Source organism: Argentina silus, assembly GCF_951799395.1.
Source record: "Argentina silus genome assembly, chromosome: 21".
Taxonomy (NCBI): domain Eukaryota; kingdom Metazoa; phylum Chordata; class Actinopteri; order Argentiniformes; family Argentinidae; genus Argentina; species Argentina silus.
The window spans coordinates 4,220,395-4,238,808 of record NC_139675.1 but is presented as its reverse complement, the minus strand read 5'-3'; the positions used below and the strand labels follow the sequence as shown (position 1 = coordinate 4,238,808).

Sequence of the window (18,414 nt, the reverse complement as noted above, 5' to 3'; positions counted from 1 at the left end):
TTGTGGAGATGATACATATGAGGTGAAAAATCTGTGAATCCCCCCTTTAAGTCAAATCCCCCCGATCTCTTTCAAAACAATGTAAATCCATCTCATCAAACAGAACTGGGGGAGGGAAAAAAAACATTTTGGTCTGTGAACAAGTTTTATTTATTCTTAAGCAGAACATACAAGATGGTCCTTTATTGCTGATATAGCATTCCATTCTGGTTACCAACATGACATTCTCACAACCGACCAACGTGTACAACTGAATTATCAAGCATAATAATGTCCTCTTAAACTGTATTTATTTATTTATATATATCTTTTTTTGCTGATTAAGCAAATTATTGAACAAACTATTCGCAGTCCAGGGGGGGAAAACTAATTTTCCCTCTCTTCACACGATGGAAAATCTAGCCCTCCAGTCAATACTGTTTTTAATTATTGTTTTTTTTTTCCATAGCAAATCCTGATAGCGTTATTGAATTCCAGTTAAATGTCGAAGCTTAAAGCTGAGTTTCAGCAGTACTGCTGCATGGTCATCCTCATCAAAAACTGTAAATGAAATTCCTGAATGCATACATGTTATTACCCTTATCATACCATGATAAGATAACCACATTCAAAATCAGAGTTATTGCCATATATTTTTGCGTGACTAAGAGGAAAAATGGGTATTGTACATATTCACAACAGACTTGACTAGACAAATGGCATGCACGACATAAGAAGGTACACAGAGTTGATATAAAATTTGTTCAGACCGACGTCATGATTATGGAGTGAAAGGGGGGCTCGACAAATAGGTGTACATACGCGTGTGCAAAAAGTTGACATAAGACAAAACCAAACGTAGCCTAACATGAAACGATTCTTCAAATGTCCTTTAAAGATAAAATATGGCTTATAAGAGTTATTCTCAGATATTGTTTTGACAGACACACAGTAATGATTATTTCATTGATCATTTCCACCTCAGGCTATTTACAAAGAAAACTGGTGAAGCGTGGAGTTTATTTTCGGTGCTAAGTCTCTGCATCGGCACAGAGCAAAGTAATCTAAGATTCTCACCTAGGAGGGATTAACAATCTAACGTCACTCCGGTTGTTAAAACCTACTTCTTCAGCATGTCTTGGAGTGGACCGGGGAGGTATTTCATGACGGTGTCCATGATGCTCTGCTCTTCCTCATCGTCATCCCCGCAGCCGGAGGGCACGGCTTTCTTGGGACGGGTCAAGCTGCCCTCGGTGGCCTCCTCCATGGCGGCCTGAGCCTCTGCCTCGGCCACCTCCCTCTTCTTGATGCCATACTGCACAGGGAACAGAGGAACACAGACACATTCTGGGTCAGTTGCCGAGGCACAAATTAAAGGTCCAGTATGTAGATTTTAGCTTTGAAACAGTGCAAAAGGCAATCGACTTTGTTAGCACTGTGGCTAACTCACTAGCTTTTGAAGCAGGGAGTCTATGGTTGGATCTCAGTTACCGTCGCAGGCCAGAGAAGTGTGACTCACAGTGCAATGAGTGTATACATTTTTTGTAGGCTCCCTGCAGAAGTTAAACCCGCAGCCTTACTCCACCAAGTGGGCCACACTGGACCACATAAACACATAATAATGTTAACTAAACAACAGCGCACTGACACCATCAAAAGTGCATGGATTCATGTAATCAAATGGAACCAAAAAGGTTTTTCCCACCAACTGCTTTAGGGTCAATACTGAATGCGGTCAACGGTGTACTACAGTACTTTCATGTGTCGGAGCTTATTTTCTGGCGTATGTATGATAAAATAGATCAATCGCTGTTGAAATCTCAGGGCTGATGAAACAGAGACCTGTAAAAAGTGTGTGAATCTGGTGAGATGGTGGTGCGATGCTGTCGCACTGTTGGGATTAAAGACAGTTTTGGATGTGTGACTCAAACACAGAAATCTGTGCTAATGAATTCCTCTCTCTCTCATCTCTCAGCCCCAAAGCATCTGGTGACAGATTGTGCACAGCTGTTATGAGCACCTTGGTACGTTTTCATGTTATTTAGGGATCTGCCGAAAAAAAAGTGTTCTTCAAATGAAGCTCTTGCAGTTTGACATATTCCTTTTTTTGTTTTGTTACACTGGCGCACAACTACCCAGTTGACATCAACTTCAATTGGTGCCATCTTAGAGAATTAATTGAATAGAGGGGCTTGAAGAATGGGTTTTTGGGGAAACGTAGTTACATAAAAACCCACCTTGTTGACCCTTCCTTGACCTCGTTTGCATGTTCAAGGTAAAAGGATTGTAGGGAAAGTCACAAGCATTTTAACAGAGCAATGTAGGCTACAGTGGGGCAAACTCTCCCAAAACACTTCCTGCAAAGGTTACTAGCCCTGCATCCTTGGTAAAAGGACCTTATGTCTTTGGCTGCCTCTGCCACCCTGCTTTCCAATGTATATTCCCCAGGTGAAGGTGTGGGTGTATATTCCCCAGGTGAAGGTGTATATTTTTGCAGTGTGGTGGTTACAAGCAATTAGCAACCACACGGTAGTCGTGCCTGAGTCCCTGAGGAGCATGATTCAATATGTCGCATTCGAATCACGGGAAATATGGTGCCTCAGCTGAACTGATATAAATGCACCTCAGTTAACAACACTTTTCTCTTTCTATGTTTTATTTTTTGTTGAGCACCGTGTATAAATAGCACTGTGGAAATACAGCAGGCGCAAAGCTAAACTTTCAAACAGAAGCCATGAAAGGAAGGAAAATGGTTTTATTGGAGAGCAGCCAAAAAGCAAGGCTTTTGAAGCCCATATTCCCCGTCTCCTGACGATTCTAAACTAGTGAACTCAGCTCTGGCAGCTGGACCTTCCTCCCACTGGGGCCTCTGAATGTGTGAAAATGTTTACCAGATCGATATGGGTCAAACGTACGCCTAGTTTCACTCCGCTTTTCCCTGTCGCAATGTGTTTGAACAGTATTTATAACCAAAGGTTGAGCAACGATCATAAATGTTCAAAGCAATGTTAACGTTCTGTTTTTATTGACAGTTTTTTTTCTACATTTATCGGTATGTTTACCTTATCTCGGATGCCTTGTCTCATTGTTTCCCTCTCGACTTCCATCTTGGCATATTTCTCCTTCCTCTCCTCCTCCTCCTGCCTCAGAGCCTCTTGTCTCTCCTCCTCCTTTTTCTCTGCGTCTGGGTCCTTCTCGGCCTCGTCTCCGCCCAGCATCTTCCCCACGTCAGGTGGGCCCCCTTCACATGACAGAGAGAAAGACAGCTGTCAAACAAACATCACAGATGTCCATCAGAGTAGTTGTTGAAGTGGGCCACAGCTTGAATGTTGGCACCTTTTACACGGGACCAGCTCTGAAATAAATTATTCCACTACAAGTACTTTATTAGAGAGGCAAAGTAATGACGTTTGGAATGGTGTCTCCAATGATTGACCATGAGCTGTGGGAAGAAAATTATATTACACAAATGCATACAATTCCTTGACACAATTCTGCTCAGGGTAATGTAATGCGTTCTAGGCAGTTGAGGTTATGTTTCCCAATAAAGACTAGAAACGTAAAAGTCACATTTATTAACATTTTAGATGGGTATATATATATATATGTGTGTGTGTGTTTTATTTTTTGTTGCATTGAGGGAATACAGTTAGTACATACACTTTAGTGGGTGTTTTTTTTTTTTACACAAATGCACACCCAATGACACAACAATAAAGCATCATCAATACCACTGACCCAGAAAATACATTGTATTTCTGAGTCTGGGTTGACAGTGGTCAGGTCTCAGGAAAACAACGTCACTGTGCAATGCTTAGCCATCTGCAACACAGGCTGTGGTTTAGTAAACAAAAATAGTACACATGCACCCACTGCTATAGAAGGTTTGATTGGATCCAGCACTAGTCCCCTCCTGGGACCTGGAGGAGAGAGGGGGTGAGGTCATAGCACTGGGGGAAGGACTTGAGTATGTTACATTTACATTCATCCAAAGCGACTTATAACACATACTTTTGTCTAAGTAAGTGAATCATCTATCCATCAGTCATCATAAGAAGAAGTAATCTATGCTCGGACCGGAGGCTATTGGCAGTCACCATGCTTTTTTTATTATTATTTATTTACAGGAGAGAAACTTGTACAGGGGGGTAGTGGGGAAGAAGAGGTCTTTAGGAGGGACAGTTAACATGTAGTATGTAGTATGTAGTACGTAGTATGTGGAGGGAGGCCTTGTTGTCACTGGTTTGTCTCAAGGCTGAGGTTGGTTGGTTGGTTGGTTGGTTGGTTGGTTGCAGCCAGGATTAGACGTTTTGGTGTTTCTCATCCTATACGAATTAAAAAAAATAAAAAAAATAATCTGTATCCTTTTCACCAAGAGAGTCACTCTCAATCGCATTACAGAGCGTAATGTTGAACGTGAAGAAGGAAAAAAAGCATTCGAGCCGTTCATTAGCCTGAGCAGTTGGGCTGTTTGTCTGTCTGAGTTATTGCCTGACTGTGCTTCACGACTGCATGGCTGCCCATGACAGAGAGAGACAGGGAGGGAATTCCAGGAGACCAATTCCCCTAGTGCTGTTAGGACTTTTCTTTTTTTTGTGTGTGTGTGTGTGTGTGTGTGTGTGTGTGTGTGTGATTTGTTTGGACTCATCAGCATAAAATAGAACTGCAGCAAAAACAGAGTCGTCGGCTGCTGCTCCCCTTTGCCGGGCGCCTCGTCATGCAGCTGACGCAGCAGAACCCCGCGTCCGTGAGTCACTCCTCTTCGATTGTGGCCAGGTGAGAACAAGCCACAGCAGCTGGTATCATCAAATTCCTTCCCTCCGTTTTCTCACCACGTCGGAATTTTAAATGGACCACAAGCCTCGACACCACAGGGCACTCTTGTCAGTCCTCCAGGTCCAAGTGAACCATGTTGTCTTACATTCTGTTCCTCCCTCTTGTGGGGTCCACTCTTCCTTATTGAAATACATTGAAAGGTAATATTATGACCAGTAGTTTGGATTTTTGGATTGGGGATTTTAGATTTTTCTGGAGATTTCATCCAAAATCAAGGACCGATTCGGAAACAGGACACAACACAACGCAGGATCATTTGGATCTCGATGAGATGTTCTGAAGAGATCTGAGAGGATTGGATAGGTTCAGGCATGGGGTGAAAATTCTACCGACTGTAGCCTTTTTGTTGAAATGCAGTGGTAAAGCAAGCAATAACTGTAGCACACTCTTTAAACCTATCCAATCCTCTCAAGATCTGCACAAAATGCCTAGAGGCTAGAGAGAACAGCTGGAATTTAGATTTCAGCGTTAGTGTTAAATTGATGTGGCGGCCGACACATAGCAAACCTTTTCCTTGCGTGTCAGCGTGATTTCAGTGTTTGCTTTCTGCTTCGCTGCATCCCATCACTTCATTCAGAGGGAATATACTTGAGAGACGGAATTGATGTGGGATGTTTTTTCACATCCCCTAATAACAAAGGTTAGGATTGGTAGAAGGGTAATCCGAACCGAGATCTGTGGTTTACGGCAACTCCTACCTCATGCTTTGATGTCGTTGAGCATGTTAACTGGATTAGGTATGCTTTATGAAACCGTGCAACCATCTTCTCGTAAAACGACCCATTCTCACTGTTCCACTGTCGTGACATTGTAGGGTGGCATACATTATTTATAGACTCGGGGGCCGTAGGCTGAAGGAGCCCAAGGTCACTGTGATGAATTGAATTGGATTTGCAGGACAAAGACGGAGCTGTGCACCTTCAGATAGAACCAATCACATTTAAGTGCCGTGGATGAGATTAGCTTTTACTTTTAGTAAATGACTGTGGAAAAATCTTGAATCTTGAGTCTGCCTTCAATCTTCGATCAAATAGCTACTGCTTTGTTGTGATACTAGCGTCCCTCAGGTTAAAAATATTGGAACTGTATTTTAATTACGGTTTGCTATATTTTAATTGGGTTGTGGGTTCGATTTCCACTGGGACCATATAAACCCAAACTGTATGCAATCACTGAAATGTAAGTCACTTTGGATAAAACCATCAGGTAAATTCTCTCTCTATATATATATATATATATATATCTATATATATAGATAGATAGATGGAGCCACCACTATATTGGTTTTGCTTAGGCTACACCTATCCAGCCCCTTTCCATGTGCGGACATCACCAGATGGAGCTAGGAGGAAGGGGCTAGTGGGGGCTAGTGGGGGCTTTTGGACCGGGCGTTTCTCTTCAACATGAAGCGGGAGTGTAATTATTTTTAACAATTTTTAAAATGTTCTCGAATTTTGGCCACACTCTTTTTCTCTGTCAACTCTTAAGTGACTGTGATTGAACTGGCGTTGCTGTACATCTTGTTCTGATTGATCTTGAGTTCTGATTGATCAGTCATGACTCAAGACACACTGGGTCTTGGTTTTAACCTGAAGGGGTCAGATCTGGCGCTTGACCTATAATAATAACCCTCCCTGCGGGTGTAACCGGTAGGGTTAGAAACCCAGGTGTCCTGCATCCCAAGCTTTAGTGTATACCATTAGATTGAAGAGCATATCCTTGTGGTCTGAGGGCGACATTTGTTCCCAGGCAGGTCTACCCATCATGGGAGGGTCATTCTTAATCACAGGGACATGTAGAGATAATTGAGCCATTGTCTTTCAGTTTAAAACTATGGTGCCATCCCATGGCGGAAAAGTCATTTTAAAAACAAAATACACATCCCACAAGGAAGCACGAGCGTGGGAGTATCGCCGAATCATGAAAAACCGTAGCCACAAGCAGGGATTCCCCATGAAGGTCTTAATCCATTGCCAAATATGGCAGAGTGGGCAATGATACAGACTCACAGCAATCAATACATTAGTGGAAATCAATACAGTATTGGCCAGCTCTGTAATTCACTGTAGCTCATATGCGGTCCTGCTTCAACACACCCAGCAGGTGATAAGTATAGGCGTTTCAAAATGGAGGAGAGTTTAAATAAAATATGTATGAATCCTGCACCATAGCATCTGGCATTCATAGAGATTTCTGAGACCAAAGGGGCCTTTCGATTACCTCCTTCTGCAATTACTACTTCCACCGACTAACAGTGTGAAATTGCATTTATTTTCAGGTGGTACAGGCAAGAAAATCATACAGGGAATCATAAATTCAAATATGTTAGATAAAGCTGTGGTTCAATTTGTGGAAGTACAGTATGCAGAAATAAGTCGGCTGATATATGACTTTTTTGAGCATCTAACATTGGCTTTGTTAATCCTTCAAATGAACAGCAATGCATTGGCTAAATTGTATATCACATTCATTGATGTACATATTTATTGATTGTTTTATTTCGTTCTTTCGTTTTTCACAGGTTTTCAAATGTGCAGCATACCCTGATGTCATGTTGCGCTATGCATGTCAGAGAAATCACTGCATGTCAGAGAAAGTGCAAGTTTGCAAAAAAAAAAAAGGTCATTCCTTATACGCTGATAGGAGGTATTACAGCTGTTTTTTTAAAACAATGTATTTACGAGCAACATTCATGTTTGGGCTACGCACATGAATAAACCAATCATATAATTTTAAATAAATATAGTGGATAATGAGATAAAAGACCAGCTTATTTGAATGCAAAAACGTGTAAATCGTATTGACTGTACACAACCCGGCGGCTTCATAGGATTCTTATCGCGAAGAGAGCACGCGGTTATGCTGCAGAAGTTGGGAGGTTGCGGTACTACATATCAGTGAGAATTAATAGCCCACCTCAACTCGCACAATCTGCAGACGCCACTACAGTGGAGGCTACGCCGAGTGATGGCAAAAGTGCAGCAGACCCAGACGAATATAATGAGAAGCAGTATACAAGCACTATAGACTACCGGTATTACTTTTCGTCACGTTCACTGATATTTCACATTTGAGAGAAACGTTAGATAGGCGACAGCATGTCACCTTACATACATACATACATACATACATACATACATACATACATATACAACTAGAATTCGTATTACTGTACACAACTAGGCCTATAGGCCTATTTATTTTGCGCATAATGTTATAGCCCACGTCCTCCCTGTCTATTAACCTCATGACTCTCCTCTTATGGCTGAGGGTTCATCAACTTACCTCCCATAGCAGCTTTCATTACAAAATTCATGGTGTCGCTTTTAGAGTCTTCTCTCCCTCAGATTCACGGTATCACTTTCAGACAGGACCGCTGCAGTCCAGGAGCCAGAACCTGGGAATGAATAAAGGAGCGGTTAAATTATGACCAATAACTGACTTTTATTCTCATTTAAAGATGGCTGTGTGATTCCTTGGTTTGCCACTTGAATGCTAGTGATTTGGATATAGGGTTTGTTATTGCACCTGTGAGGAACGCTACCCTTAACGTACAGCTCCATTTATCTTATGCATTTATGCTGACGGCTGGATTCCCCGGAAGCAGCCCCGTGAAGGACAGAAAAAAGGTCAATGATGAGCTGTTTCTTGGGGCATATTTCTGTAAAAGGCTACAGTTGACGGCACAGGTGTCGTAAGCAACCAGTCCATCCAACGTTAGTAGCCTGCATAGCATTCACCGCTCGCTGCATGGGCCAAGGAGGCTACTTCAAATTAGAAGACGCCAAAGCATAGCGTATAGCCTACTTGGCGAGGTATATGCGCCCTAATCAGAATAACAGCATTATGTTTCTCCGATCAACGGACATCCCTCGAGTAACCTAATGGTGAAAATATAAACCTAATCGATGCCTGCAGCCCAGTAATCTGCGTTCCGTACGAAACTTTCCATTATCCTCATTCAATCATGTTGATACCGCATGCATGGTGAGTAGCCTAGTATGCCGTCCCGAGTAGCGTTATCATTTTCAATCAGGGGTTAATTCAATTCCCTGCGATCACGTTTTTAAGTCGTTTTCCCTGTCATTCCCGACAACCCCAACTGAACCCCACACACCTATCATTTTCGTGCGCGGAGCATTTCAGAACCATTTTGGGGGGGGACAGCTCCCAATTCGTCCCATGTCAAAATATCCTATCTCCTCTGAAAATCAGGGCATGCGATTACCTTTCTGAGCGCCTTGGGTCTTTGAAAAGAGCGACGTTATCCTTGCAAATGTTGAAGTTCACGGCAAATAGAGGGTGGGGATCTTTAGAGGCTCAGAGTCACTTCGAACATCCCTGTATTTCCAGGCGAAAGGGACGTCTTCCTGCACAACGACTGCACGAGCGTCGGAGGAGGGAACTGCAGTTGCTGATGATGAGGGCAATCACATGGAGTTCTGTACCTTCTCCCAAACGTCCCACGTCTTCACTGACAGGAACTGACTGCCCATGCACAGCAGTTCATCCCCGTGCATCGTCTGCCTCCACTGCAATTAGCCTCCTCAGATTAGGCTACTCTGTGGCAACCTCCCGCCGTTTGATACCCTACAGATCAGTTTAACTCCTTTTGATATTTTCCCTCAAAAGTCTGACCTAAATGTTTTGCTCATGGGTGAATGTAGACTTCTCGGTAACGTCATGCACCACTTGGTTATCGTCGTTCTATCTCATTATCTCATGCTGTAGTGATTGAGGTGACTGATGTAAGCTAAAACGCACTCAAAATGCAAGTCAGCATTGTCTCTGCAGGACATTAATGCAGCCTATTATACATTTTTATTTTCAATTGCCCGGACAAAGGCTATTCTAATGAATTCCCAATGTCATCAGGTTGTGCAAACCTGCGTGAAAATAACGCATGGTATCTTTCATCGAGACATGAACAACTTAACAGCGCGAAAAGACACATAAATCTGCAGCAGCGCCTTTTTTTTTTTTATCTCCTCTCCCCACCACCAACCTCTGCTGCTCAGAAAACTGTTTAAAATTCCATAAACCTTTTAATCAAGCCTATCTTTTAATGATATCAAACTGGTTTAGGCTTTTTTTTTTTTTTTTTTGATAAATAGGAATTCATTTCATGTAAGTTCTGCTCTGTTGGTTTAATTGTTAAGAAACGTCAGTCCAGTAAATCAAGCGGAGCTGCATGCCTGTATTTCAGTTACACTAATTGAACTTTGAGGTGATAAATAACCAGATTGTAACCAAGGTGACAGATCATTAACCAAAGAAGGTTGGTAAATTAATGCGTAAACCAGGGAGGGTAACCAAGGTAACTAAGAGAAAGTAAGGTGCAGCAGCAGGTTTTCTAAAACACTTCACACATTGCCCACTTTCACTGCCGCTCCCTAAAGCTCTCTTTCTCTCTCTTTCTCTCTCACTCTCTCTCGCTCCATCACACACACAGACACACACACACACACACACAACGTTTTCATTTTCCTTATTAAACAACCTCTGCAAGGGTGACTGCATCTTGGCTTGCTTGCTTGACATGCAGCTTGCTCCCTGCTGCCTACAGAGTATACAGAGCCCACTGTGTACCTTAGTAGATACTACTGCAGCAGACTGGAGGAAGGCTGCCCTAGTAACCATTAATTAATCAAGACGTAGGGCTCTGTCCAGGAGAAACACTGACACAAACATCCATCATTCCCTTTGTCGAAGCCCCCCTGTGCTGTAACACAACATTACTCCAATCATGGAACATGCACCAGGGAGGTGTGTTCTATTGAACTGTATCGGTAGATGGTAGAGAGAGAGAGAGAGAGAGTCCCATTTCTCTATTGGTATGCATAAGAGCCTTATGTGGGTAAAACAACATAGGTTTTGTGATGTTGAATACTGTAGGTCTGATTGTTAATAAAAGAATGACATTTTACATAGTGGACAACCCTTTTGTTGATCATTGTGTTCTGAGAAATATCAGTGAATTGTCAGTTTCACCCGTCATGCACCATTTTATTCCTGTCTTACATTCATATCAGTGGTACTCGTCAAATCCCTGCGCCTTATCTAAGCTGAAGGACACACTGGCCTCTGAGTGTTTTTCCAGAAGTCAGGGGAGGGATGGTTTGCTTTTGATATGACTGTCCATCAGATGCACTCTGTGGTCTCCTGAGAACTAGGTGTGCCTGTGTGGGCTTCTACTGCAATGCGTAAAGGGTTCACTTCACTTTCCAGTGAAGGCAGACAGGCAGGCCAGGCAGGCAGGCAGGCAGGCAGACAGGCAGGCAGGCAGGCAGGCAGGCAGGCCAGCCTGCAGCTATTGTGATGTTAAGAGCTTGAGTGATCTTCCCCACTGAGTGGGCAAAGGAAGCATCCCAGACCCAGTTGGAACGTGGCCAAAGTGCATACAGAGCCTCAGAGAGACACTGTGTATCCTATGCTGCAGATGCATTCCCTCGATGGCTCTGTTGGATCATTTAACACGGCCACCCGCTGGTCCCCATGTTCCAGGGGAGGTGCTGGTGCGTGACGCTGGGTTACATTCGGTTACTCCAATGGGTAAATAATAACACAGCCAGCACTCTCAAACAGCCTATAGAAAAATACATATTTATTGAATGCGTGTTAACAGTCACTGCGGACGCGTTTCGGCGTCAAGCCTTCATCGTCATAGAGGCTTTGGGCTCATCTAGTTACTGCACATAAGATATTTGGCTGAAAGCAATGTTCACACAATTAGTACCCAAGCAGTGTTCTGTGTTATATAAACTCTCAGTGCCAAATGTGAGTTTAAGTGCAGTTCTCTGCCTTATGTGGACCATGACTGGCCTCTGCGTACCCTGCATAAGTAAGGGGACAGTGAAGCATTTTTTTCTTCTTTTGGCTCTACAATCGAGTGTAGTTTGGATTTTGTATAAAATGTGGTGTAATTTCTGAATGTTGAAGCCAATATATACACAAATACCATCGAATAAAAGCTGAGAATCTCCACTTTAACTTCATAGTAATTCTTTGAATCCAAGTCTCCAAATAATCTTTGCTTCTGGAGTGTAGAGCCGAAAGAAGACAAAATACATCACTGTCCCATTACTTACGCAGGGCACTGTATTTAACAGTGAATGTGTGTATATATGAATGTGTGTGTGTATATATATACACACATTCATCCCCTCTCCTCTCTCCAGGTCGTTGCTGTAAAAGATAACATGTTCTCAGTCAACTTACCTGGCAAAATAAAGGATTCATCAATACAAAAAATAAACATTGAAGACCTATGTGTTGCTTCTTATTTACAATTTTGAAATACAACATTTTCAATAACATTAACCATCCGTGTTGAAATTCGGTTAATTTAATGACACCAATATCTGAAAGGTATATATATATTTACCCACAAATCTATTTTTGTTCAATGTCAGTTCATTAATGTATTTGCCCAGTGAGTACAAGTACAATTGACCATGGAGCTTTGACTCTATATTCGGGATGTTAAAAGCTTACAGTCTTTAGAATGGATTTTGAACTTTTCTGACCTATTGCATTTACAAAAAGACAAAATAGATTTGTTTCACTTTAACTCAGGTTTGTTTTTCTAACTGAATTACATTTAGTTGAATCCTCAATAAACAACAAACGCAGTTGGATGGATCTGAACACAGATTGGCATTCAGTTTTGACAAGATACAATAAAAAATCGGCAGTTGATAGATTCGTTGGATTCAAATCTCAAACTCAACAAAAAATCAAAGATTGAGTATGGGAATGGGATTAATGTCTATGGCACAGAGTGAACTGTCCTAGCAACGTATCATACATCCACTTCAAATGTTCGTAATTGGTTGAGTTGACGACCAGGCACATTGTGGTTGAAATATCCTTAAATATGATCAATCTTGAAGGTAAAGTAATGATCTAATTTATTGTGTCCTATCATTGTAGTCATCTGTCACTGGGAGCAGCTCTTTCAATAAAACTACATTTTTAGAAGTCATGGCCTTTTTTGTTTTGTACCCAGCTTCAAGTTAACTAAATATTAATTAATTGATATCCAATGTGGGAAAGTGGTTGATGAACTAATACATCCCAGAACAGGTACATTTTGTTGTGTTTTATGGTTGGATGTATGTTGAATTAATATCAGAGAACTCAAAACAATAGGCAAATACCCTGGGCAACCTGGTGATACCTTCCCTTGAGGGGAGAAGTGAGCAGATCTGCTTAAAATCATTAATTTGCTCTTTCTCTGCAATCCTCACAGTTTGCAGACTGGCTGCCCCCAACCAGAAATACAATATCTGGACACACTACCCGCAACAGCCACGAACTAAACACTCCCCTAGCAAGAACAGGCCGGTGTCAGAACTCTCCCACCCTATATTTCACAAAACTACTCATCCACACACACACACACACACACACACACACACACACACACACACACACACACACACACACACACACACACACACACACCTCAGTCCTACTTCCTATCCTTTACAAGCAACCAAATATGACCCCTATTGACTATAAAAACACAATTGAGCTTTCTTGTTTTTAACTTTGTACTCGCCTATATTAGAGTTTTAGAGAACATCATGAATGTCTTTTATATGTATATAAATTGGTGTGACATTTCAGATTTGGGATTAGTAGTTTTATTGGTGTTTCTCGCCAATAAAACTACTACAACTACTAAAATGACCCAAATCGACAGCAAAATAAATCAATTAAAACAATATTATTATTTTAATAAAATATTATAATCAGAATCCACTGTTTAGGGTTTATACACTGTCAAATCCAATCCACAGTTTTTCAGAGAATATACATACAGTACATCACTGAAGATTTACAAATCCAGTTACAATATGTACAGAAAATAATCCATATTAAACTACTTAATTTATATTTTGCGTTTTATCTACAGAATATCTTTTCGAGAAAGACTTTTTGAAAGCTGTGAACTTATTTTGTAAAGGTGATAGTCAATCCTGGTCCTGGAGAGCCGCAGTAGGTCCAGGTTTTTCTTTCCAGCCTAGTGCTATCACACCCGATTGACAAATCAACTGATCTTCAAACCCTTGATTAGCTGAATCAGTGGTGTATTTGCTGAGCTGAAACAAAAGCATGCAGAGAGACCGTGGCTCTCCAGGACCAGGAATCAGAATGATCCAGACAATCTCACTTGTCAGTTGTTCTGTCGTGTACAGTCTTTTGTAAAACTGTTTTTGGTTTTGTAGTTTGTGTGAGCTTTTTTTTTTTTTTAAATAATAATTAACAGTTCTGCAGCGGAAATTAAGGGTTGTGAAGGTGTTGCTCGCTATTTTGACAGCTTGGAAGTGTGTTACCAAAAAGGTGCCAAAGCAAAAAAAAAAACGAAGAAACACTTTTACCTCACAGTGTCTGAGACAGAAAATACACAGTGCAGAATGATTGTCCTCTATACATTCTATACACATTTAACGGACATATAAATTGATGAAAGCTCAGTGATATTAATCACTATTCAGTTGAGCCGTATTAATCTACATCCAAAAGCGTAATATTGTCAAACAAATATTCATCATCTGAAAGACTTGGCCATCTTTGTTTGCAATGAGAATCGAATAGCCTGACAGCATGCCTGACTCAGCAAAAAAAAGCTTTGGGGGGGGGCTTGGGCCACGATATAAGCTGGTATTGATTAAGGTGGTTGATCAATATTGCATGGTTGGTGGTTAGTAGTTTTATGAGCAGCAGTCATGCTGCTTCACTTTGTTTTATGTTCCCAGCCTCACTGTGCTGACCCAGCTCTCTTCACAGCCCTGGGCTGAAGAGGAAAACATGTCTTCTGCTCAGAAACATCCTTGTTTGTGATGACATTGGAGACATTTGCTTACTGAGGGCTTTAATCTTTGCTTCCGTCCTCTTCGAACAGTGGAATGTTATTCTATGGTGTCATCATCATGTGTCAAATGGGAGTTTTCACGATGCATTGTTAATGTCAAATAATAATAATAATAATAATAATAATAATAATATGTTGGTATTGTTAGTATGTCATCATATTCAAATAAACAGTCAATAATGCGCATTGGGTTGAATTGGGTTTGGTGAGTGGTAGAGCTGTTAAATCTCCACCCTATGCTTCCTTTCCTCCGCTCCCGTCTCTGACCAGATCTACACCAAAGAACATGTGTTGGTGTATTGATTAAATGCCTTCCAGCCTGCACAAGCACAGACACACACACACTCACACACACACACACACACAAACACGCACACATGCGCATACACGCACACACGCCCGCACACATGCGCATACACGCACACACGCCCACACACACACACACACATGCGCACACACACACACACACACACACACACACACACGCACACAAACTGCTGATACTGAGCTTTCTAGTGCTGCAAAGATCCATGAATACATTTAGAAATACATTCAAAGGGTCATGCATATTTTATGAGTTTAAAAGGACAGCAAGGACAGTGGGCAGTTTCATCTCATACTCCCCCGAGAACTATGTGTACTTAAAGTGATGGCATCTATGTATACCTCAGTGGAGGTTGGTGGAGGTAGAAATCAGAGGACGGGCTCATTGTAATGTATGGAATGGAATTAGGAATGGTATCAAAAGTGTGTTTTATACCATTCCGCATTCAGTTCCATACATTACAATGAGCCCGTCCTCTGATTTCCACCTCCACCAGCCTCCCCTGGTACACCTACATTACACCACCATTTGTCAGGGTGTGGCGTGAGTCAAGGGTGTGTCTGTAGCTGCATTCTGATCCTCTGACCGCCTCCCCAAAGTGAACACTTGGTCACTCCCCCTCATGGATTTAAAGGGAATGGATCGGTGGGAGATATATATCGTGGAAACTCCCTTTAGCTCATGCTTACACCAATCCAGTGTTTTGAAATGAGTGAGGGGGAGTGTACGATCGCACACTTGGGGGCTGAAGGGTAGAGAGAATCAGAATGCTGCCTGTGACTTTGCAGATATGATGTGTGCCCTTGAGAGGCCTTCACTTGCATTGCAGGGATGATGAAATGCAGTCTACTACTGTATTAACTCTAGCTCCCCTCCCTGGTCAAATGTGAGAACTGCAGCAGACCAAGGCACGCCTAAGGAAGGTGGAGGGGAATCGTACAGTGTGTCTGTGGAGCGTTCTAGTTAATCAGTTCCAGGTGTTCATCGGACACTCTACATCCATTACCTCTCTGAGAATGCTATTGAGAGCAACCCCTCCTTCCAGATGATAATTTTAATGGGTCAACAGACAGTTGAGGCCGACCAAAGATGCTCTGGCTGTTGAGAAGATTAGCTCCTGAGTCTTGTCCCGTGGTACCAGGGCACTTTTTTTTAGTAGATATGCAGACAGTGGACCCTTGAGAGAACACATTTCTTTCGGGGGAACCCATGAGCAGTGGAGCTTGATAAATCTTATCTATATCTGGGAACACCAGATAACCTGCCCCTTGTGGGCATTGACAATGGGGTGGGTTGGGCAGAAAACTCACACCAGTGAAATAGAAAGGTGCAAGACCAAATAAGTTTTGTGGGTAATTCTAGCATTGTGACTGCCTATGGCCCCTGGTCCGAGCACTGATTACTTTATCTTATGATGACTGATGGATAGATGATTCACTTACTAAAACAAATGTATTTGTTGTAAGTCGCTTTGGATAAAGGCGTCTGCTAAATGCCATAAATGTAAATCCTAACCCTAACCCTACAGTACAGTACAGTCAGATTCTTTAGGAGAAGAGTTTAGTGAAACAAATAATAATACTGTTATGTTTAGCTGTTGTCTAGGGTTTGAATATACCAAATATTGTCCCGGCAGGGAGTGAAGAAGTGTATTCTGCCTCCCTGTAAAGGCATGAAATAGGTGTCAGCTTGAGACAAAGACAGTCCTTGTAGCCCATTGCAGCAGTGTGACAGTGCTTTGTTCATTCAAGACTTCCCTGGGTGCATCTCCCCAGGGCAGAGCGCTGTGGCTGTGCTTTCATGATGTCTCTGGGTTGAGTGGTTGGGGGTGGGGGTTGAGTGATTGGGGGTGGGGGTTGAGTGATTGGGGGTGGGGGTTGTGAAGGAGTGACTGCATTCCGGTCTCCATGCACGTCCTACTGCGTCACACACAACCGCGAACCCCCCCCCCCCCCCCCCCATCACCCCCTACCCTTGCTCTCCCCTCTCCTCAGCTCTGCAGCTCTCAAGGCTTTAACACCAGTCAGCTCTTATGCAATCCAGCCCTCATTTGTGGAAATAGCTCTGCAATGCAGCACAGTTATAAAATAGCAGCCGCACTGCTGCTGTTGACTTCAGCCCGGGAAGGGGGGGATAAAAGATGTGCTCACCGAAGTGGCTGCAAGCGGAGGGAGGTCCACGGTAGAAGAAGAAGAACACACTGTGGAACATGTTTTTGAAGAGGAAGAGAGGTTGTTGGAGACTGAAAATGAGTCCTTGAAAAAATGGTGTGCTGTAAAGCTGCAGCAAAAAAAAAACTTTTATATCCCGTTGTTTTTTTTTTGTATGCTTGTTTGTTTTTTAAGTCATTGTTGCCTTTGCTGGCTGAGTGCAAACATGCAATGGATAGAGTTTTGCTCTAGGCTATATGGATACATTTAATTCAAAGTTGATACAAAATGTGATTGGATTATTATCAAGTAACTCAGATGACCTAAATGCCTTTTGATTATCTACACATCTGTAGCAGTGGTAGTACTCAGAAGCTCAGCTCACATGACAACCTGCCTGAGCTCTTAAAGGTGACATGTAGTTTGCACGCTGCTGCCCTCTCTGCCCACACTCAACATTACATACATACATACATAATAGCAGCAAACATGTGCATATCTTTGCAAACAAACAAAATGGAAAATAGGTACTAAAGGCCAGTGCTTGATCTTGACACCAGATTTTAGAAAGCGCTTTTTTTGGACAGAAACAGCGCTCTTCATTGAGCATTATCATGTGAACTCATTCCTGGATCGCTTCCGATTTATCATGGCCATTTAGCACTATTTTAAAGCTCAAAATGACATGCTGGACCTTTGATGACTATTATTGATAACACCTAGACTTTAGCTTAGGGGGCTAGCATTGTTGATTTGACAACGTAGGTTCAATACCTGGTTATATGCATATACAGTATGTACAAAGCATAATCACAGTCTATAAGATTTCTAGAGATATGAAATATTGATTTGGATTAATATGACTATATATTAATATTTAAATATATTTTATTGATGTGATTTTATGTGATTATCTTATCACAACCAAAAACCTAAGAGACCTATTACATGATCCAATTACTTAGGCCTATGTTTTAGTCATAGAAGACTTTGTAAGGACAGAATTAATAGGATAAATCAATTCGTTTGTAATCAAAGCCATTTAGCTCCTCCGCATAGGAAATGTATTTCCGGTTTACATATCGGAAGTTTGAAGGTACAGCGCATACAAAAACACACATTTAGAAAATGAGCAGGTTGTGGGGTTTTTCGATTGCATCTTTATGCATGTTTGCTATTGTTTTAGTTATCATAGGAGACTTCCTAAAGAAATCGCTAATTCTTTCCATAAAGATTTGTCTGGG

At 41.9% G+C, this 18,414-nt stretch overlaps 1 protein-coding gene across 1 annotated transcript; it reads right to left on the bottom strand.

The window, feature by feature from the left end:
- Positions 1–1,099: 1,099 nt before the first annotated feature.
- On the bottom strand, positions 1,100–8,131 carry cplx2a (complexin 2a; the record flags this gene model as incomplete). Its single annotated transcript, XM_083692635.1, has 3 exons — positions 1,100–1,294; positions 3,042–3,220; positions 8,101–8,131. The coding sequence occupies 3 exons, from the start codon at positions 8,129–8,131 to the stop codon at positions 1,100–1,102; spliced, it is 405 nt and encodes a 134-aa protein (XP_083548761.1).
- Positions 8,132–18,414: the final 10,283 nt, after the last annotated feature.